This window comes from Nannobrachium achirus, assembly GCF_963921795.1.
Source record: "Nannobrachium achirus genome assembly, chromosome: 13".
Classification (NCBI taxonomy): Eukaryota; Metazoa; Chordata; class Actinopteri; order Myctophiformes; family Myctophidae; genus Nannobrachium; species Nannobrachium achirus.
The window spans coordinates 15,483,399-15,508,189 of record NC_137833.1 but is presented as its reverse complement, the minus strand read 5'-3'; the positions used below and the strand labels follow the sequence as shown (position 1 = coordinate 15,508,189).

Below are 24,791 nucleotides of genomic sequence, written 5' to 3'. Positions count from 1 at the left end.
TCTATATCCTTCTGCTGAGCGTAGACCTATGAAGTCTATGACGTCTGACATGATGATTTTGTTATTCAAGTGCTATAAAATATTTGTGGGTGATGAAAATAGTTCAAATGATGATTTGAATAAGCCACTCAGAATGTCCTCTTGTTCACAATTGGAAAGTGTGGTTGTGGTTGAGTGAAGTAAAATGACAAATACATCTGTTATGTACTGTTGTTGGCTGTCAAACAGCCAAAAACTAAATCCATTTGGCAGTCAATGGCTAAAATTCAAACAGCCTGTTGCACATTAACAATTTGGCTGCCCCGGTAGCCAAACTCGTTCACAGACGAGATAAGATTTCCATGGTAACCTGCATCTCAGACGCTTGCTACGGGTGCTGGTGAAAGAAAAAACTGCATACGTCATGACTCATGACGCAACGCAGCCAGAAGCAACGGAGAGCGACCATTATCCATTGACTCCTATTCTAAACTGAAACATAAAAACGGCTTTATCTCTGAATAAGGTGCAAATAACACCAAGGATCCGCTTATTTTCACGGCGACACTATACCGTGATGGTCGGCCCCGGTTAGGATTTAAGTTTTCACGTCCGTTTGTAAATAAACTGTTCTCCTTCCTGGATCGTCAGCGTACACACACGTGCACACGCAAGGAGCTTCCGGGGCTCTTCAAAATAAAGCGTAAGTGAATGGTGGCAGGCGACACGCGACGAGCATGAAAGCCATCGTGGTGGAGTGTGTATGCACATGCCGCACCTCTGACAGGGCCGAGGAGAAGTGGTTGCAGTTTTTGTGCATGAGGTGGTAGGCGTTGCCTTTGTACTCCTTCCCCATCTCCTCTACGATCCTCTCCACGTCCTCCTCTGTGAAATCTGTGCTGCCCAGCACAATGGCTTCTCTGTGGAGAGAGGGAGGTAGAAAGACAGGCACATGGTTAGAGAGGTATAAGACAGGGGGTCTTCAACAGGGTGTCCGGGACCCCTAGGGGGTCCTCAGAGTTACCACAGGGGGCCCTCCAAATGTTTGTGTGATAGAAACTTTTTTTCTTCTTTTTTATATTAACCACTTGAACCCTAGTGTGCATATTCTGAGAACTTTAGCCAAAAATAGCAGATCTACAAGCTCACAACGCCTCGCGCTGCGAGGCGTTGTGAGCTTGTAGATCGGCTATTTTCGGCAAAGAGCTTTGGTCTAGAGGGGGAAAAGAGAGAGACTAAGTACAGAGTGAAAGAGACTAAAAGAGACTAAGTACAGAGTGAAAGGTCAAGTTTATTAAGTATTTACTGTTCAAGTGGTTAAATATCTGAAAGCACAAATTTACATGAATCCAAAATACACTGATGATTGTGCTGTCAAACGATGAAACTATATGGAATCTATGAGCAGGTTGTGGGGGGTTCCTGCTTCATCTCTCAACCATAGACTGTAAAAAATATATGGACGATGCGAAGCCATTGGTTTCTATGCGGCGAAAATGACACTTTTTTGTCCCTTGTATGGGTGTCGCCATCATTGTTTGAATGGTACCCCAGGAATCATAAGGAATGCTACTGGCTGCCAACGGTCACGTGCAACCGCAGGGATACATGGGAGAATGTGGTCGGAGCCTCCCGAAATACAGCACACGAAGCCTCCCGAAATACAGCACACGAAGAAGAACACAGCCGGCTGGTATCAGTTTAGTTGGCCACGCCCCCCACAACTTTATCATCAATTTTAACATAAATGGGACCATATTTGCACAAAATGCATATAATGGTAATTGAAAGGCAGTTTTTCACTAGCGACAGGAACCATAAAGTATTTATGACGATATTAAGGTTAGAAAATCAAAGAGGAAAATGAATGGGGTCCAGTGCAGAAAAAATCTTTTTGGTACCTCGCGGGGGGAAAACAGCGCAACTAGCGGCCAATCATGGAATCTTTTTCTTCCGGGAAAGCTTCGTGAATAATCCAGCCAACTACACCCCTGCTCTCAACTAAGGGGTCCTTGGCCTGAAAACGTTGAAGACCCCTGGTATAAGAGATGAAAGGGTGATTGACCATATTCCTACGGTCGCAATTTTGATCTCACGTGTGACACCACTCTACGATCATGACATTCCTACTGTTGCTATGCATTTCGTTTTTGGAGCTGTGTGAAGCACAGGCTCCCTATACGTGGCCGTGTGGGTCTGTCTGTCTGTCTGTCTGTGTGTGTGTGTGTATGTAGCCTGAACTTCCTAAACTTCGGCACGCCACTAGTCCCACAGTTTTGCCACCACACACTCGCGCCATATGTCAAATCGACCGGCTTACTCGGGAATCGTGGGCTATTACTTTTCTAAGAGAAAGGTTCTATAGTTTAATTGATATTAATTTATTAGTGAATTAATTTTCCCCATTGACTTATAATGGGAATTGCAAAAACTCACATTCAATTATTTGTCTCTCGCAAACCATAGGGGCTAGAGTTTCAAGACTTGGAGAGGAGGTTCATAATGATTTCAAGGATTAAATAAAAAATAATTGTGTCATTTGGCCGCATGGTGGCGCCATAACACCCCACTTTACGTTTTGGCCTGTAACTCTTGAACCGTAGGTCGGAAAATTAAAAATATTTTTTCCCTGGATTCCTTGGGTCATGACGCATCTCCCCATCTCCCCGCAAATGGGCGTGGCGCCCATTTGCGCCATGATAGATTTTCCGCCATCTTGAATTTTCTCCAAAACACACTTTTTGCTCCTTTTCCTACATATTTTCTTCAAATGTCACAAAAATCGGTACACATGATCCACACACACACACACACACACACACACACACACACACACACACACACACACACACACACACACACACACACACACACACACACACACACACACACACACACACACACACACACACACACACACACACACACACACACACACACACACACACACACACACAGCTCCACTTCACACGGGTGTGATTTTTTTACAAGTCCAAGTGGGGCAGTCCTGGATTCACGTGGTCAGTCCATTTCATGGTCATAATATTTCTGTGCATGCTGAGCACTGATATGTTGATGTTCATACCATGAGAGAAATACAGCATGTCAGACTGCTGATCACAGGACTGCTGGAGCCGATCCATTTGACAGAGAGTGGACAATACAGCTATTTGTCTTGGAGCATCCACATTTATGCTCCACTGACTTACTTGGAAAGAGCACAAGTGTGTGTGTGTGTGTGTGTGTGTGTGTGTGTGTGTGTGTGTGTGTGTGTGTGTGTGTGTGTGTGTGTGTGCATGCACCACAGTTTCTGCTGAGCTATGGGTGGATCAACTAGAGCAGAAATAATACACAGCAGCACAGAACCTCTGTCACACGCATACCACACACACACACACACACACACACACACACACACACACACACACACACACACACACACACACACACACACACACACACACACACACACACACACACACACACACACACACACACACACACACACACACACACACACACACACACACACACACACACACACACACACACTCTGACTGTAGTGTACAAGCTGTATGACTCACTGACTAAATAACAGACTACAACAGTTTTACAAATACAGATTATAATTCAACTGAATATCTGTCCCAAGGAATCTTTGTCCAAGGGACACCTGGCCATGAGAGCAGCACATAAGATCAACACATAAAGCAATGTACAACTAGAGAGGGGCGCTCCACAGAGCCAGGCTGGGTTGCCAACCCCCCAAAGATGCTGTAAGGGGGAAATAGCATTTATATGACATACTGCAACGTTTCACATTTGTGATGACCCTATGGGCAGAATGAAAATGCTTTTGGAGGTGACTCAAAGAACACATTACATGTGTTCTTCTGTTTCTTGTTTAAAGATATTTGTGTGGGCTTTTCTGTCTTTATTGATAGTGCAGTAGGTAGACAGGAAACAGGGAGATATGGGGAATGACATGCAGCAAATGTCGTCGGGATCAGGACTCGAACCCGCAACACGCTGTCAGGCATCAGAGCCTATGTGGCCTATGCCCCTGGACCGCTAGGCCAGCGTGCGCTCTGTTGCATGTGTTCTTTAATTGTATTTTATACCATAGGTATCTATAAAATATATCCCATAGGCCAGGGATATATTTATCCCAATACCCATATGCTAAGGGGTTCTCAAAACATTTTCTAGCCACAACCCCATAGGAGGGATTTTTTGGCGACCCCAGAATACAAATTATCTAAATTGACCATTTATTTGTAGCCTACCAACCCCCATAAGCATTTGCCAGAATATGTTGCTAGTAGTACTTTAACTTATTGTTAAAGTACTATTGTTTCAACAAGAATTTCGTGATCCAACTCGCGTTAACTGGTATGGTTGTCTGTCTGTCTGGAATGAACTCCCCACTCCGAGCGGAACGGACTGGTTTTCCTTCGAGCAAGGCGGTCGCGTCGCAATCGAAATTAACACCGCAAGGGTACAGATGGAACCAAATGGACTAGTGGTCCATGAATTTGTCCCATCCGCTGATATTAAACATAATCCTAGGAAATCGTTTATGAACAGTAAAAGTCTAAGCCTCTGCTAAGCTTACAGTACAAGGGCTTGAGAAGGTGTGTGTTGTTGGCTTCAATGGCTTGTGCTCCCCCTCTCTTCTGCTACTTCTTGTTGGGGGCGAAGCTGCTACTTTTGAGAACCGCTGGTCTAAGTGACATCCTTGGCCTACTAGCTGCATGCATGGTAAATAGAACACTGATCGGTCAGGGCCAAAAAACAACATATTCTCTGCCTCTCAGCCTTCCGGAGATAATTCCTATAGCAAAGTGCTCTCAGGAGAGGTCTCTGCCAGGAGGCATGCCATGAGGCAGCTGATATTTTCAGCGGAGGTGCAGAGAGACGTGAGATGAAAGGGACAATGGGTTGGGATGATCAACAGGAAGTTACAATTTACGAAACACAGAACACTTACATTAAACCTTTTTATAGTCTTCTGACTCAGAATTTGTCAAATGGAATGACTCACTGGCTTCACTGACTCACTGCCTGCTGTCCACATACTCACACGTGCACTCACAGGGTGTGATCTGTCCACAATGCATACTCACACATGCACTAACAGTATAATTAAGTGTGTGATTTGCAGTAAGTCACTTGGAACACTCACTTGAATTTGAAGGTGTCCCCGAGTTCTGTGGCATCGCCTGGTGTAATCTCAAAGATCCCTGAGAATGGGTACGGGTGTCCTCCATAGGCAAACTCTGAACACAATGTACACATGGACATATGGGAACAATTTTACGATGTATAAGTGTATCATACTAGAAGTTTGCGTCCCAAAAGTCTAGAGTTCAGGCCGCTGAGCGGCCCTCACCGCCATGTTGCGGCAGCGTGGTGTGTAATGGTCAAATACAACTGTATACAGAGGTTTGGAAATGACATCTTGCAAAGGTGACATGGGTGTTTGAATTTTTAAGCTATATTTAGTACATAATAGTACATCTTGGCCAAGTGGTTTGGTATTAAGTTAGCGATACATACTGGTGATGACCCGGAAGTAGATCACTTACTCTGATGTAATATAAAGATTATTTATTTTTTTGACAATTATTTTCTCCCAAATCCTCCCCACACATTTCTGTTGAGCTATTGTACCACTCCTGGCTCACCTGCCAGAGGGGAGCCCCCATCGGGCGGAAGTAGCACCTGGGTCCTACTCTTCACATTCAACATGTGTAATTGGAGGGATATATAAGTATTTTGGGGCCAAATTGAATCAATTAATTCATACATTTATTCATACATAATCCATTGCCTGATGATTAAGCAGTTATTCTCAATTATTGAATTCAGGACAGCTATACACTTTCAGCCAGCAGTCATATTGTGTTAAGTATAATTTATTGTATTTTCATTTAGTGGCTGGCTGATGTTGGAAGTGAAACTTGTCAAATAAAGAAAGGTGCATTGAGGTTTGAGAATTCAGCTGGCACCACCAATTAGGGCTGTCACAATTATTACATAATCGTCCAGAAAGAGCGAATACACTTCCCGGCACCGGCGTCTGCCGCGGAATTGCCGCGACAGGCACAGAACAGGACCGGCAGTTCGAACGCACGCACCGGCAGGTGGGACCGGCGGCCGCCGCACAGACCAGCAGGTAGGACCGGCAGCCGACGCACAGACCGGCAGCTGCCGCACGGACCGGCAGGTAGGACCGTCAGCGCATAGTTTTACTGAGGTTAAGGTTAGGGTTATAGTTAGGGTTAGGTAACGGCCAGCACCTGCCGCGGCAGCATCGAGGCACCCGCCAGTGCCGGGAATTGTATTCGCTGTGCCTCTAATCGCAATTATTTGACATAATCGCGATTATTTGACATAATCACGATTATTTGACATAATCGCGATTATTTTTCATAATAATTTCCATGTTGAAAAATGTTTACCGGTATATATATTTTTTTAAAGTAAAAAAAAAAGTCAAAAATAGTGGAAATGGCAGATCTACAAGATCACAATGCGTCGCCGCGTTGTGAGCTTGTAGATCGGCTATTTCCACTTTCAATGTTCTTTTTTAAGTATAAAGTTGTTAAATATGTCAGTAGTTTCTTTGTATATATAGGTTATGTCTTATGTGTCATATCTACCATGTGCAACTTAAAAGCCAAACAGAAAAGTAATTGTCAACGACAAAAACACAATTAAATCATTAATCGCAATTATTTTATATGTAAAATGTCATAATCGTGACAGCCCTACCACCACTAGTGATAGATCAGAGTAGAATAAACAGAACCTTACCTCTGCCATAGATCTCGATTCCTGAGTGAAAGACTCCGATGCCCAGAGCGGTGGTAAACTCATTGACCCAATACTGTTGGGGGGGAGAGAGAGGTAGATTTAGGGAAGAAACGACAGGAAAGGGATAGAGGGGGCATTGAGAATTGATTAAGTATGAAGCAGAACTCCATCTGTAGCCATGTTGTTGCGACCGTAGGTTGCATTTACTATAAAAACCTGCAGAACTTGTGCGTGCGTCACAGTGCGTGACAGCTCATCCAAGCTCAGCAGAAGGATATAGGTGACCTGTTCTGATATCAAAATGATTTTGCAAATTCTGTCCTTGTCTGACATCGTAGACGTAGACCTATGACGTCTGACATCATATCCCTTTTATGCCCATATATGGAGATCAATAGTCACACTTGCAAATTAATTCCGTGCTTGTCCCTTTTATGCCCATATTATGAAGATATGGACACATTTTGTCCTCATAAACCAACCAACCAGGTCTGTGCATTTGTTTTGGTCAAAGTTGATCCTACGCCAAAGTGCCAGCGCTCGCCCAGCAGTCTGCCGTCACACAGGCGGAATGGCGGATGCGTGAACACGCCCATGTACGCGACCTCGCCCTTTAGGGTGAGGTTGATTTTTGCCCTTAGGATGTCTTACCGGTATACCGATATTATTAGGACAATAGGACACGCACACACATAAACACACACACACACACACACAACAATAAAAGAAAACTGCAAAAAAGGAAGAAAGATGATGATGACAGATTGTATCTGTGGTTGTACATGTACATAACTTATTAACTTGATGGGTTTTCTATTTGTCACTCATTTCCTTTTCTGTGTGCAGGCTCAAGACTAGGGGGTCCTCAGAATTACTACAGGGGGACCGCCAAATCTGTGTGATTGGATCATGTTTTTTACATTAATCACTTGAACCCTTGCATCCCTATTCTTAGTGGAACATTAGCCAAAAAATAGCAGATCGTCTACATTTTGGCACAGAGGTTTGGTGTAGAGGGAAAAGAAGAGTAGACTAGTAGGTATTGACAGTTCCAGTGGTTGAATATATTAATCCAATAGATGATAGTGCTGTCAAACAAGTCTAAGCTGTATAAGAAATCCATGAACATTTTAAATCTGCAACACAATTTATTTTATGTAGTGGGGGTCCCTGCTTCATCTCTCTCTCAGCTAAGGGGTCCCTGGCCTGAAAACATTGAAGACTCCTGCATTAGCCACTTTAAGAGTAAAATTCCTGGCAACAAGAAAAATAGCATAGAGTAGCAAATCAATACAAGTACAATAATATGAATAATATAACATAACTAATTTGGCACTTTGGTGCCGTTGTTAGTTGTTGTCAGTTGTCACCTGATAACGTAACCATTGCAGACAATTTCTCCCTCGAGGTTTTAATAAGGTCTTATCTAATCTAAACTAATCCAATCTCATCTAAAACAAACATGTACTGTAGATTTAACAGGAAGGTGACCTCACAACAATCACAACTCGGCGGATAACAACTGTGTCTTCTCATCTCTGTCTCCCTGTGAGCCTGCCTGTAACATGATATGTAACTATAAGCCTATACATGCTCACTGATCTCACACACACACACACACACACACACACACACACACACACACACACACACACACACACACACACACACACACACACACACACACACACACACACACACACACACACACACACACACACACACACACACACACACACACAGAAAATAAATAATTTATCAGAGCTGCATTGATCTCTGTCATTAGGTTCCATCTTCTCTGTGTAGTGCGTTTATCACCATTCAGCATTGTGTGTTTGGAAGCAGCGGTGCTATTGGCCAGGTTGTTGCTGGGAAGAGTTCATTCATTGCATTGATGGGAAATGGACAGGGTGTGTAGGGCTGGGCAATTGTGGGCAATATACAATATCATAATATTATATAATCTATAAGATATTCGTTTATTTTCTTTTGTTATACATTTAACTCGATATTCATTTAAAGTAGAATAGACAAGCCATGGCCTGTGTCTCTGTAAGCAGAGCATCTCATTACAGGACTGCATAGTCAGACCATATAGGGTTGTTTGTTTTAAGCAGCTAACACATAAAAATCACAGCTAATTCAATTACATTCCAGGAATTACTGTTCAGCATTTGAAAAGCAGCACTGGGCTCAAACAGTGTCTTAGCTGTAAGGATTCAGACAGGGTGTTGTGACCTCCACATGGCTGGTTTAATTCCCTGGACTGTCAGGAGAAAAACAGCAGGGAAGACAATTAGAGAGAGATGTACCAATACCATTTTTTCCTTCCCAAGACCAATTCCACTACCCATAACTTGCGTATCGGTCGATACCGAGTGCAAGTACCGATCTGATACCAGTCAGTCACTGTGTGTCATTTTAAAAATAATCTGTCCATTGACAGTTGTTCTGACAGTGGTTCTCAAAGTGGGGTCCAGGTTAAGAGTATAAAACAGTCGTGCAACATCAACTGAAACATTCAAAATATTACTGTAAATGAAATATCATCACGTGATAAATGACGCGGTATCGGAATGTCAAAGACTGCCATACTTGCCGATACCAGGATTTTAGGCAGTATCGGCAGTTTTTCAGATGCTCGTAATCGATATCGGAACAACTCTAAAGAAAACAAGTACTACTCAAACTCTATCGTAATGATTTGCCGCAAAGCAAGGCCTGTTTAAAATTAAAAAATCAAACCTCGGTTCGAAGTGGAGCGGTGAATCTGAGCAGCTATACCCTGTGTGTGTGTGTGTGTGTGTGTGTGTGTGTGTGTGTGTGTGTGTGTGTGTGTGTGTGTGTGTGTGTGTGTGTGTGTGTGTGTCTAGTCTGCACAATAGTGCCCTAGAAGCGCTATGTGTTCTAGATCTGTTTTTGATTCTGTGTTTTAGATCTGTTTTTGATTCTACGTGTTCTAGATCTATGTTTTTGATTCTATGTGTTATAGATCTATGTTTTTGATTCTATGTGTTCTAGATTTGATTATATGTGTTCTAGATCTGTTTTTGATTCTGTGTTCTAGATCTATGTTTTTGATTCTATGTGTTCTAGATCTATGTTTTTGATTCTATGTGTTCTAGAGCTATGTTTTTGATTCTATGTGTTCTAGATCTATGTTTTTGATTCTATGTGTTCTATATCTATGTTTTTGATTCTGTGTTCTAGATCTATGTTTTTGATTCTGTGTTCTAGATCTATGTTTTTACATTATGTGTGTTCTAGATCTGTGTGCATGTGTGTGTGTGTGTGTGTGTGTGTGTGTGTGTGTGTGTGTGTGTGTGTGTGTGTGTGTGTGTGTGTGTGTGTGTGTGCACAACAGCGCCCCTCCTTTAACTTGTGTGTTGTGTGTGGCCACTCAAGGTATTGCCAGGCTACGGAAACGGCCAGCCAGCCAGCCAGCCACAGACATACCTGTCTATTGGCAGAGCTTTCACCGCCCCAAAAAAGTAAAACTAAATGCTCCAGTGGAGCCTCTCAGTGGTCAACAGTACCTGACAATGTATGTCTGTACTGTGTGGCTCCCAGGTGAGAATGAGTGTTGACTGTTTCAGAAAAACCTTGCTGAAACTCCATGCATGCTCAGCAAATTCTTAGATCAGCAGCATACCTTAGATAAATAAAGGCTATAAGAATTCCCAACTGAATTCCATGGAAGCAGCCAAACACTTCACATTACAAGCCACACTGTACCCTGGTAGCAAACAGAAAATAACAGCAGAGCTGCTTGTAAAAAACATTTGCCTCCAATCTGTTGTTGTGCAAATAGATAGATCTGCGCTGATACTGGTGATATCCCAGGATATAAACGGTAGAATCATTACAGATCTGCATTGCAAATGATCTCCAATTATCTTAAATTGATTGAAAACTTTAAATAAAGAATGTTATTATTGGTGAGTGCCGCACTGTAATTTCCTCTGAATGTGTCTCTCTAGTCTCTACCCAGACTAATGCAGAGTGAGAGTCAGGATGGTTGGTGCAAGCTAGATACATGTCGTGAACTACAGTTGCGTCTTTTCTGTCTGGCTAAGTACAGATTTATCAGGGATGGACAACTCTAATGTGCAACATGTGTGCATTGGTACTTGAGACATTTTAAACAGTGCTCTCATAAAGAGAGACTAACAATGAAGTAGAACTGTAGAACATGCTTCAGATTCTAAGATCAGACCACTAATGTTACAAGCAATTGGCATGTGTTAAAAGTGATAGAGCTGCGTCCAATTATTCATGATTCATATTCAAAGATAGTGGGGTTTTTGCATGACTACACTTCAGGCATTTTGATCAGGCACTGTGTGTTGCACCTCTGGGTGATCAATACGTAGCTGTGTGGAGTCTTTATGTCTGACATAAGTGTTCTACGAGAGGTAAGGTCAGCTAAGTACACCAGTCACTTCTCATCCTCTTTGCTAATCCTGTCTGCTAGCAACTGCTCATGCCTGAAGGAGGAAGTAACAAATCACAAAAGGGATTTCATAGGAAGCTGCTTTTCTAAGAAACATATAAAACAATAGTCCTGTGCCGGGGGGGTATGCACACTCACAGTATATGAGGGATTGAATGTAGGTGTCTCAGAAGTAATGTTGGAGAACCCAGACCGGTGCCTGTTGGACAGGACAGTCACCATTGACGTCCAGTTGTGCAATACCCGTTGTATCAGTCTATGATGTCAGTACTATGATGTCAGAGTATGACGTCAGCAGCATGCAGACAGACAGCCATGGTGGCGAGACTGTTTATTATCAGTGATGTCAGCAAGCTCATCTCCAAATTTGGGCATTGTTTCAGCATGCGGCTGTTACCATGGTGGCGACACTGTTTAATATCAGTAATGTCAGCATGCTCATCTCCAGATTTGGGCATTGTTTCAGCAAGCGGCTGTTACCATGGATGATGTCAGCATGCTGATCTCCAAATTTGGGCATTGTTTCAGCATGCGGCTGTTACCATGGTGGCAACACGGTTTAGTATCACTGATGTCAGCATGCAGACAGACGGTCAGACGGCGGATGGACAGACATTCGCTAAATTAATAGTTAGATAAATCATTATTTTTGAAAATAGCCTTCGCTGTGAGCTTGTAGAACTGCCAATTTTACATGATATCATTGTGCAGCAGTGAACAACTTGGATTTGTAGACTTGAGAATCCTGTCTAAACATCCTTCATAGCTTCTAGTTTGACCAATTTCATTGAATTTGAAACAGCAACTCTGACTGCAACTGCAGTGTATGCCAATTCTAAACGCGGTACAGAAACTAACTGTATATTCAGTCACGCACTGACTGTAAATTTGTCTTGTGCAACAGGAAACAGACGCATATGAGACAACTGGCAGACGCCTGTGACTGATTCAAACGTTGCAAAAGTAGGTTAGAGCTTAGCAAGATTCATTGGTTCAGGACGGATATTCCTTTTCTTTTGATCATTACATTAGCTTGAATGTACATGCGTGCATGCATGCTTTGGATGGGGAAGGGGTAGTCCCCCTTTATAATCTCCCAATTACCCTGTCAAACAGCAATTAAACCCTGATTTATATGCAAGCTACTCTAGCGAGTGAACCACACACACACACACACACACACACACACACACACACACACACACACACACACACACACACACACACACACACACACACACACACACACACACACACACACACACACACACACACACACACACACACACACACTAACTGAATCCAAAAGCATACTCTTAGCATAAGCTTAGGTGGTAACATTGCCACGAGGATTTTTCTGATACGTGTTACCCACTGCACAGTCTGCACTCACAGTGGGTGCCGCTCTAGCGTGTCAGTTAACACAGTAGAAATCATGTGAAAAGGTCAAGCAGCAGTGTGCACACTGGGTGTCCATGGCTCCATGTCAGGTCTGTTGTGTCTAAGAAGAAAGAAAAAAAAAACTATGGAAAAAGTAATCCTGTCATTAGCGGGAACCACTCCATATAAGTCAATAAAGACAATACAGAGGCCGGTGGTCTGGTGCCAACAAGCGCTCACTACGCTTCTCACAACAGAAGCTGCTTGTGTTGCTCTTCTCTCCCCCCCCCCGCCTTCTGCTCCTTCTGCTTTGGTTGTGAAGTAAGAGCTTATCTTAACAGGCCCTAATTACCTTAAAGCCCATTAAAACCACCCTACTACTCAGCATGTAGGAGGTAAGGTTGTGTGTGTGTGTGTGTGTGTGTGTGTGTGTGTGTGTGTGTGTGTGTGTGTGTGTGTGTGTGTGTGTGTGTGTGTGTGTGTGTGTGTGTGTGTGTGAGAGACAGCGAGAGAGATGAACAGAAAAGAGTGTGCATGAATGAATTACACAGAGCAAGAGGCTGTGGGACAGAGACCAAGACAGCAGTCAGTATAATAGACTATTGATCCACTGCACAGTGTGGCTGTGTGGTAGAAGATGCATAAAAGCAGCGCTGCCCCGGAGGCTCACCTGGTAAGACTGCATAAGGCAAGTCCTTCCTGAAGCTGGCATGGGGTCGAATCCGACCCGAGGCCATTTTCTGCATGTCAGCCTCTCCAACCCGTTCTCACCCCCTTTGTGTCACCCTCCCGACGCGTTCCCAACTCGCTTTCTGCTTCACCCGTGCGACGCTTTGGAACGTTTACTGCGCCTACGGTCGGACGAGAACGGAGAGGACGAGAACGGAGAGTCTTAGTACGCATGCGCCGACATGTGTTTACTGTAATATTTTCCGCTCACGGGGAATCGAACCCGGGTCTCTGGTTTAGCTGTCATCATGCTCTACCGACTGAGCTAAGCAGACGACTGGGAAATTCCTTTTTTTTTTGTGCTTTTATCTTTGACAACGTGGATGATAACGTAGTCCCTTCTTTGAGCCGTATTCGGACGCGGAAGCAGTCCCCTGGTCAAAATGTACTATTCTGTCCATAACGGCACATAATTCGGTAACGCCGCTGAGTCGGCTCATGCGCCGTTCACACCGTTCGCCGCGGCGACTCGGTCGCTACCGCTCCCTCGGCGGCGTCTCTCTGCGTTCATCGGCGCCTGAGACGGCGCGGCTCCGTCGTTTATAGTGGCGTGAGCGGTAGCGTCGGGTGGCTGGAACTACTTTTCTTTTCTTTCTTCTTAGACCACTGGCCATACCCAATGCGTCCAACCCTTGACACAGTAGGAAATCCCAAAGCGTCTATCGTCCGACGCAGTACAGTACTTCACAACGCGTCGGTTGTATGACGCTTTAGAGGTGAGAAAGTGTTGGCCTCTCTAACGCCTTTCCTGTCCATCCACTTTAGGGATGGGACGATATGAAAATGTCATATCACGATTATTGTGACAAAAGAAATGACGATTTACGATATTATCACAATAATCAAAATCCATTATCCTGGGGCGGCACATTTGCCAAAAAATAGCAGATCTACAAGCTCACAACGCGTTGCAGCTCGTAGATCTGCTATTTTTTGGCAAAGACATTTGATAGAGAGTGAAAAAAGACTGTATCAAGTACGTATATTTTAAGTACATTTTACCAAATATAGAAGGTTTATGCAGATATATATATCTGCACAAACTTTTGCCGGATTTGCAGCTCTGCAAATAAAAGGTAAATTGATCCCAGCCCCATCCCTGATTATCCTCCCATCCCTAGTCCACTTACTATTGAAATTAAGTGGAAATGCAGGGCAAACTAAATCAAAATATAGTATTAGATAGATTGATGGATAGACGGTACGGTATCTCTCTTAAAAGAGGATGCACATACTGTAACGAGATGCTAGGTTTGATGTGTATCTGCTATCCTTGCACACACACTTGTTTTCTTAGCACTCTATTTAATTGACTGCGTACCCCGTTGTTGGCTGACTAAAAGGCCTCTACAGAGCAAGCCGCCTGGTTCTGACATCTCCTGACAATGTGGGTAGATCAGATCAGGTGACATCTCATGTTTAAAGATGCTCCAAATGCACTGAGTGACTGCACAACTGACCAAGCTTATGACACTGTCTGTGTCAGAGGAAATAAATTAATCTACCATACTGGGTTTGATTGATTGATGTTTTTATCAACACAAATACATAAACATATTAACCACTTGAACCCTAATGTCCACTTTAGCCAAAAATAGCCGATCTACAAAAAAAGAGCACACTAAGTACAGAGTGAAAGGTCAAGTTAATTAAGTATTGATGGTTCAAGTGGTTAAATATCTGATAACACAAATTGACATGAATCCAAAATTCACTGACAACTATATGGAATCTGGGGGTCCCTGCTTCATCTCTCTCTCAGCAAAGGGGTCAGACCCCTGAACTGAAATATAAAAAGAAACCATGGGGTGCTGTAAATGGAACCTGCAACAACTCAACTAGTTGATGGTTATAATTAGGTCCAGCTGCTATTCAGCCAGCTCTTTCTGGAGAACCTGAAGTTATTATAATAGAGCTAATCATAATCAACTATGGCTTGGACGCTGATGAACAGCACTATCTGAAGTGTATCTACAGTATGCTCAGAATTCCCAATGTTTCTTACAGTTCTTTGGATCCTATCCAAGTTAAGTGGATTCCCTGGACAGCTCTGAGTGTTTAAGCCACCTTGCTTAATGACACTTCATTATCTATTTACCACCTGTCTACCTGCCTGTGTATACGGTAGGTACAGTATGAGCAAGCGTGCACAGCCTAGACATACATACATATTAGAGAGCGGATGTGAGACAGAAATAGATAACAAAGTATCGCAGACAGGGATTAAAGCCTGAAAATTATTTTCAAACTCCCAATATATGATTTTTGAAACATGGCGCGCGCAGCGCACATAATATTTGGGGTGTTTCCCCAAAGTTCTGTACTGCCTTCACTGAATGTGTATATGCCAATCCTAGCTCTGGTCCATCGCGTCACCTCCAGTGACACTCTGACAGACCCGTCGGCAAATGAATAGACCGCGTTTTCTCAGCCCCTACGAGCGCTCAACTTCAGTCAAAATAAACAAAACTACTTCACTACTCACCAAACCAAAGGTAGTTTTGCGTTGTTGAAAGTCTATGGTGAACCTCTCAGCACCCCACCCAATCTGCAAAATACACTATTTTTGGCATGAAATAAAGTGCCTCCAACTCGACCGCCGCTTATTTCGGGTTGTGAACCATTGTATCTGCGGTGGCCGCTATACTCTACTCTACTACTATCTAGAAATTGTAACTGCATTTTAGTTTGGAGATCACTTGACTAGCATTTTGACGACTTTGTCATTCACGCCGCGGCCATCATGCACCTCCCCCTTATTTATTTTTTTGTGGATCTGCACTGATCTCAGAAATAGATGATTATAGTTTGACGCCTTCACATGTTTCCATTTCAAATCTGCTTCTGAGCCAATCAAACCAAGCTATGGGTCAATGAACTGGAATGGGAAATGGGTATGCCACCTTGTGAAAACCCAGGACTACAGTTAAAGGGCCAGTTCACCTCTGGGGCAACCAGATCTTATTTTATTGTTGTTTGGGACACGATCATCACAATCCTGAGTTATTTTTTGTGTTCAATCTGTGTTTTGAGATATTTTAGTATTTCAGCATGAATGATGAGCATTTTGCATCATATGATGCAAAATGCTGAAATACTAAAATATCTCAAAACACAGATTGAACACAAAGAATAACTCAGGATTGTGTTGATCGTGTCCCAAACAACAATAAAATAAGATCTGGTTGTCCCAGAGGTGAACTGGCCCTTTAATATGCACACTATTTTAACCAGCAAGTCAATCCATCTCCCCCACACATTCAAATGTTCAAATCAATAGCTGATAAAGGCGGAAAGGACTGAGAAAAGCATTACAGAGCAGGGTTTTCTCTCTTTCTGTCTGTTGAACTATATCTCCATCTCTCTCACAACCTCAGTTAACACCTCTTTCTCTCCCTCCATACGTTTCGAACACCTTTTACACAGAATGTTCAAGGCAGGTCTGTGCTGTTATTCTTCCTCCCTGTTCTATGGACACGCGGCATTGTTGTGAAAAGGTCTACTGACATGGACAGCTGTCATCTCATGTTGTGTGTGTGCAACGCTGTGCGTGTAAGAGGAGTAAAGAGATTGAGCGAATGAGAGGAAGGGAGAGAGTGAATACGTAGTCTGCTATGTCGTCAGTCCTTTTTGTTTGTATTTTGTGAAATAAATGTGTTAAAAAAAGAAAAGGCTGATGCACACACCTCAAAGGTTGGCGACAGGTGCGTATATTCAGAAGTAGATCTCTGATAGTGACATCAAAGACAAGGACCCACACACTGTCAGGAACTTACAAAAATGTTTTGCTCTTGAAATAACGTGACATTTATGTGAAATAAATGTGTAAAAGCTATTACCTGTAAAATAGTCAAACACTACATGCGTGTTAGACATCACACCTCTGATTTCTCAATGCTAGACTGGGATCCCTTCACTTTTCTGGGTTTTATCCGGTCGGGAGCGGAAACCACTCTACGTCATGTTGCAGTACTCAAAGGACTACAATTTGGCCGGAAAGATCAAACTGGATTCAGTTTTAACCCCAAATAATTCCCCTGCGCTCAAGGACATACTTTTAGGGCCTACCTAATAAACCCCTTGATGCGGAGTAGTTTTGCTTTTGAAAAATTAGTTTGGTATATGCATCTTTTAGTCCAACTCGTAGCGACTGGCAAGACTACACGAGGCTACTTGACCATTTTAATAGGGATTGGGGAAACAAACGGGGAGAACCAAAACAAAGCAACGCATCTTCTTCTGCTTGTGGTTTGGTTTCCCCCTAGACCGGATCAAACCGCCCGTTGTAAACGAACACCAGGCTTTCCCTCGAGAAAGCCTGGTGACGCGAGGTTACCTCAATGCAGATATACGAGGGTGGCTGCTATTAACTCATTAAAAGCCAACCCCGCGATGTCGCGGGAAAAGTAATAGAGTATCTATAGTGCCATCCACGCGATGTCGCGGGAAAAGTAATATATTACTGTAACGGCGAGTAAAAATACCTAGTACAATGGCCGACGCTCCGGAGACGAAATCCGCGCTGATTTGTCATCATCACGGCTCCACGAGCACACAATAGTCATCCCATAACATTGAGGTGGACGGCCGATCTCATCTTTAATGTCCATTATCTCAAAACTACACTTTAGAAGCTAGGATGGAGGCAGATGCTCGCTTATTTTACACAGTTATAAAAGCTCCCGGTCGGCCATTACACAACTCCACGTGGACACGCATCGGTTCCGGCGCACGATCCGATGACGTCAGACCGGAAGTACTTCCGGTCTAGACTTCTGGCCTTCAAAATAAGACAGCGGCCGTTAATGGGGCCGGGAGGGGGCACTCTGGACCCCCTAATCCGTTAATGTCCTGGGCTCAGAATGAGTTAACACACTGCTTGATTGCCCAGGACAATAAAAAAACTAAATAAAACGGTAGGCAAGTGAAACCTGTCTACACCTGCCCAGTCGGCAAGTCCCAATTGAGTGCAATGTTTTGATTTCATTCTTGATTTCTCCAATCAGTTGCTGACTGCATGCCTGTCTTCTGAAAGTGTTCCAGTTAAAATGTTCACATTCGTGCGAGTGCATGAGGATCATTAGGTTGATATCGTCCTGCAGCAAATTAAATATATATATTTCATTTTGAAAACATATTTGACCTTTGGGGTCATTTCAAGGTCAACCCAGGCTTTTGTGAGCACCCCAGACCGTTTTTAAGTTGCTTGATTCAGTATTTAGATCTATAATATTATGTTTTATCAGACACACCCCCTTCCTACATAAACCCATTTTAACTTCAAACTTCATTTTAACCATGTTAGATTCATTGAAAACATGAACTAACTCTCTCTCTCATAATTATCAGATGGACAATATCAGTCACCAGAATCAAGGAAAGGTGTTTTCGATTAAATCAATTACATTCCTACAGAAATGAATTTAAATCAATCACTTCTATTATATGGGGCAGAGCATCCACTGAAGCATCTTAAGTCCGACACTGTAAAGCTTTGGGTTCAACACTAGTGAGAACCTTGACCGGGCAATAGAATATAGATTAGATAATAGAATATACGTTAGAAATTTTAAAGGCTACATAGGGTGTGTAATTGATAGAAGACTACTCCTTTAATGTCTGACCCAGGCGTGGATGGATCTTCTTTATGCCACTAGTGCGTGGCTACTCTTCATTTCTCACTCCTCCCAACTGCCGACTCCCATTATTCTCAGCAAGCTGGCAGAAAAGAGGAGCCTCTCTTCAGCCTTTCTTATATGTTTAAGCAGTAGGACATGGCAGAATAATAATTCATCCTAGTATTTCTATCTCTAGTCTCCCTTTCTCTCTAGGCACTTAACTCGCGGCTAGATAGAAACAATGGTTTTCTTGTTCCTCTATTCCTTTACCCACTGATCTCTGCAGGCTAGACTGTGCTGTGCATGTATCTGATTGTCTTTCTTTCCCTCTGTACCTCTCCATTTCTCACACTGTTTTCCCAGTGATCTTCAGGAAGATTCATTGTAAGTTATATTTTGCTCTAGGCCTAGGACATATCCATCTCTCTCTCCTCCATGTTCTCTCCTCCCCGTCTTCCTTAACACATTGACCGCCATTTTAACATTCACTGTAGGCTCCCCTGCCATTTTGTTTAAGCATTTTCTTCATATTTAGACATTTTTCCTAAATTCCCTGTTTGCACGAAAATGTCATACAGTGCATGGATTAAAAGAGGACATCCTCTAGTCTCTCCAAAAAATATTTTTTTGTATGTACGATGTAGCAATCTAGAGTTTTGGCCATTTCAAACCCCTTGTTTTTTCAAAATCCAGGTGGAAATTCAAAATAATTGGAGTTATTGACCTTTTTGTGAATGATCTGTTTTCAAGTGGATAACTCACTTGAGATGTGTCTTTATGGCTTCAGGCATTATCAGATAAGTGTACTAATGTAATTATGTAATAGGATTTATTTTTAGAATTTTCTGTTTAGAAAAATGCAGAGAAAAATATTTTTATTGGCTATATCTGACCAAAAAACTCACATACTATATTGCAGTATTTCTGTGAGTATTTCTGTGAGCCCCCACTTGGGGGCGCTTTCTCTCTGTCTCTGTGTGTCTGCTGGTTGTCTTTTGCTCTGTACAGGTGCACACACACAAATAGACATAAAAGGGGGCATGAGTCTTTTTTCTAACATGTCCTAGAATGTGAAAATAGCAGATCTACAAGCTCTACAAGCTCAACACATCGCTCTGAGACTGTGACACATTGAGAGCTTGTCATTCAATTTTATATGAGATACTTCAATGGTTTCCAGTGGAAATAAGCTTAGTCTTTTCATGGATCTCCTTTTAGTAGACCTTGTACCAGTGAACTGTACCGTCATGAAACTGTACCTTTTCCTATGCAAACTTCTAATAAAGTCTTCAATCAATCAATCAAAGTCGAGCTTGTAGATCTGCTATTTTCACATTCTAGGACATGTTGGAAAAATGTCTCCCCCTGCCCCTAAAAAAATCCTCTGCACTGCCCTGCTAAACAGCTCCTCTGCGTCTTTGCTCGTTAGTAACGACACTAGTTGATCTCTTGCTTTTTGGGAGGAGCGTGGTGGGGGAGCGTGGGAGTTTTGGTGGTGGTCCGTGAGAAGTGTTGGCTGGAGACCAGGCAGGGTAATGAGAGGACGGACCCCCTTCCAGGGACCACTTCACTTGTCTCTGACTCAACTGGATCGCGTCGTGAACTTTATGTAATCGGGCAGTTTTATTGATTGATTTTGTAAGAGTTGATTATCGTGTTCCCACTGCTCTGCGGAGCGAAGCGTTGGGCCCGCGGACCCCCTGTTAGAAAGCCGACCAGGGACCCCCCTTTGCAAAGGACCGCCTGGCGCCAATGGCCTGCTTGGCTGCTTGTGGACCATTACAAAACAATATATTATAGCCTGGATATATGGATTATAACCTGTGGATTCTAATCAACCATCATCATTCTCAGGTATGTTTTAGAAGCATTTATATGGCGAATTGGCGATAATTATTTTGTATCTAGAGAGAGAGAGAGAGAGAGAGAGAGAGAGAGACAGATCTCTGAATCAGAGACTCTGATAGCACTGTGCTGATCAGGACAGGGGGACCACTGAAACAGACAGTGGTCCGTGGACCACCAGCCAGCTAAGAGATGTTCACACACACACACACACACACACACACACACACACACACACACACACACACACACACACACACACACACACACACACACACACACACACACACACACACACACACACACAGCTGTTCTCACACTTTTTTTTTCTTCTCTTTTTTTTCCGCCAGCCTTGTGTGCGCAAAATGCGTCACTGTGCCAGTTCACTGTGGGTTATGGGGAGATTTATATGCATTTGTATTGCAATTTATACATTATTACAGTCTTTTTGGAGCGGTGAAAGCGCTCCCAATGAACAGGTATATCCGTGGGTATGTGGCTGGCTGGCTGGCTGTGTCCGTCCGTCCGTAGTCTGGCAATACCTTGAGTGGCCACACACAACACACTAGTTAAAGGAGGGGCGCTGTTTTGTGCAGGCCAGGCACACTCACCACTCACTCACAGGCACAGTTTACACTCACTCACTCACTCACATAGGGTACAGCTGCTCAAATTCACCGCTCCACTTCGAACCGAGGTTTGATTTTTTTCAAACACACTTACTTTGATGTGTGATATTTTAGGTTCTCTGTAAGATAAAAGGATAAAAAATTGTCACGAGCTGGGGGAGAGTGTAATTAAACATTACATTATATAAAAGCAAATTCTCGGGACTATCGGGCCTGGCGGGGAACGACATTGGGATTTTCTCGGGACTATCGGGGGAGGCGGGGAATGAGTTAATAACCCATTCAAGCGAAGCGTCAATTGCAGCAGTCAGTCAGTCAATCAGTCTGTCTGTGTCTGTAAGTCAGTGTCTCCGTTCCTCATTCTCTCAACGCCCCGCTACTTCTCACACCTCCTCTGTTCTCTGCTAATAGACATAGAGACAGCATGTCTATAAATGGAGTGGATTGAAAAAAATATTATATACAGCTTGTGCCAAGCTAAAACCCTTGAGAAATACTGTCATGAATCTTGCATCTAACTAAACATTACCAAAATATTAATAAAATAAAGCAGCATCTTTGGTCTTTTAAAAGAACTCAGTCACATGCACATATTGGTGCACTTACACATGGTTTTAGAATGCAGTGACTGACAGACACAAAATACAATACTCGTGTGAAGAAACACAATTGTAGAAAAGTACATTCCTTCCAGTAATGTGTGCATTTTATGTTTGTTGGCTGAAACTGAGCTTTTGATTCATTATCTTCCTTTAGCAGCATTAGAGTAAAATATATATGTTTTCATGTGCTTGTGAGTGAGTGTTGCAACATATGCTTTAGAATGGAAAAGTGACACTCATGTGGGCTTAGCCATTCAGTGAAACGGGACAGGAGCTGTCACTAACACGAATGTTAAATTAACTAATGTGATGGCTGGTGGTGAAAAACAGGTAGACTAGACAGAATGGGAGGACGGAAAGGAAGTTGGCAAAAGTGAATAGAGAAAGAGAAAAGAAACATGGAGAGAAAGAAATGAGGAGTGTTTCTCCAGCTTGGATAAGTGACCAGATGTGTAGTTCACCCCTCTTCTTTACCCCAGCCCTCCCCCTCCTCATCCATCAGACAAGCACAGTGCACACATCTCCTCTGGTAGGGATCATAATGGACTGCCAAGACGTTCACTTACAGCAGCAGAGAGAGACAGATGGACAGAAAGAGACAGTAGGTGGACAGAAGATAGACAGACAGATAGAGCGAGATATAGTAGAACAGGAGAGAAACAGAAATGTCAGTGGGTTGCACTGTGTACTCTTAAATCGTTAGTTCAAATATGGCTATTTACAGCTCATCACATGTTATTGCCTCTCCTATCCTGTCAGTTACTTAGTTTACAGTCTTATATCCAACAGCAGCATCTCAACATATATAAGCTATAGTCAATGAGCATATCAAATGAGACATACTATAATTTTCATGCCTGGCTGGGTCTCCTTGTATGTAATGTACAAGACAAATTCTCCTCGAGGCCCATGAAGATCTATTCAGTCCTGTTCCACAGAATGAGGTCACACCAACATGATGACACTGCAGTGAGTCAAGTCACGGTTGGTTGTCTCTAATGACATCACACTGCAGGTGTCAAGTATTGCATGCAACTCCTTGCAACCATTATCCTCAATGGCAGTTGAAAGTAGTTGCATTGGTGTGGTCTAGCCTTTAAAATTATGCCTAAAATGATTTTATTAGGCAATAATTACTACAGTACAGAAAAATATTGACTCAATGACTCTGTATTACAACAAGTAAAAAGTTACTCAAGCCAGTTTGCAATGAAGCAATCGGCACCAATCAGTGATTCATCAATGGAGAAATCACTATTGCAGGAAAACTGACTCAATAGAGGTTATGCGCGTGGCGAATTCATCATCATCATGCCCGGAAGTTATGCGGGAACACCTGAGTGGCAAAAAATACACCCAAACAGAAAGGTCCTCTCTGATTGCATTAAACAACGTTAAACTCACTTTGCCACTCGATTTGCCATTCACTTTATGCATGTCGTTTGCGCATACCCTCGATACTACTAAATGACACCACAATGTGTCAAATCCAACCTCTGGCCAATGTAAAAGCCAACCTGTGGCCTTTGTAACAGCCAAGTCTGGGTGTCTGTCATGGCCAATCTGGTTTTGACTTAGTTTCACATCCAATAATATACTTTATTATTATTTCACAGGTTTTAACATCATTATTGTAATTGGTTCATAAAAACACTGAACCAGAGGTAAAGTTTGTCTCTAGCACTGCATGTGTGCTGCTGAGTGGAAACTGGAACTGGTGTACTTTCTTGGGCAGAACAGTGACTAAACTAGTGGTTTGTTTTCTGTTCACCTGACTTCACTGTTTTGGCCATAGAAGCTTAGTGTTCCCAAGTCATTTTGCTCCACTCCTGATACGGCAATGAAACTACACCGACGACACAACACAACAATATTTCATATCTATATGTGTGTGTGCGTGTGTGTGCGCGTGTGTGTGTGTGTGTGTGTGTGTGTGTGTGTGTGTGTGTGTGTGTGCGTGCGTGTGTGTGTGTGTTCTATATTGAATGATGCCACACAGTAAAATCCTCCGTGTTGATTCTTCAAATGCTGTACACCAGGGGTCTTCAACGTTTTCAGGCCAAGGACCCCTTAGCTGAGAGAGAAAGCAGGGACGCCCACTACGTATTGTTTCTGAGAAAGCTTAGATTTGTTTGACAGCAATATCATCAGTGTAGGATGTTGGTTTAATGTGTATTTTTAGACATTGAATGACTTGAACCGTCAATACTTAGTCTGCTTTTCTTTTCTCTCTACACCAAACCTCTTTGCCAAGAATAGCAGGTCTACAAGCTCACAACGCCTCGAGCTTGTAGATAGGCTATTCTTGGCTAATGTTCCACACAGAATAGGGATACTGGGGTTAAAGTGGTTAGTGAAGAAAAAGTAAAGTTCTTATCACACAAAGATTTGAAGGACCCCCTGTAGGAACTCTGAGGACCCCCTAGGGGTCCCGGACGCGCTGTTGAAGACCCTTGCTGTACTGTACACCAAAAAATAGCTAAACTGCTCAACACCAAGTTGAACCACATCCATGACGGTCGTGAGATAATCATGTTTCAGAATCAGGGCAACTTACCATGTCATAAACATTTAGAATGATCGGCTCGTTTGCCATCACTGGCATCAGGATGGTGTTCCTCTATGAGCCTCTTCTTCTGGTGTGACTTCTACACTACAGTCCCACAACAAGTCTTCTTTTGCTGTCTCTTCTTGCCTTCCTCCACACTCACAACAGCAGCTCTCCTTCCTCTTCTTC

The 24,791-nt window shown here is 43.0% G+C and overlaps 1 protein-coding gene across 1 annotated transcript in view; it reads right to left on the bottom strand.

Annotated features, from left to right (window-relative positions):
* The window catches only part of desi2 (desumoylating isopeptidase 2), a gene marked incomplete at its 3' end in the record, with an annotated part of 29,528 nt that extends 4,737 nt beyond the window's left edge, over nt 1-24,791 (bottom strand). The window contains exons 1-4 of the mRNA XM_080739951.1: nt 24,612-24,791; nt 6,799-6,871; nt 5,165-5,258; nt 758-899 (exon numbers count right to left, since the gene is read on the bottom strand). Coding sequence (XP_080596077.1) covers nt 758-899; nt 5,165-5,258; nt 6,799-6,871; nt 24,612-24,659 — 357 coding nt within the window. The 5' untranslated portion in view covers nt 24,660-24,791. The remainder of the gene's footprint in view (nt 1-757; nt 900-5,164; nt 5,259-6,798; nt 6,872-24,611) is intronic.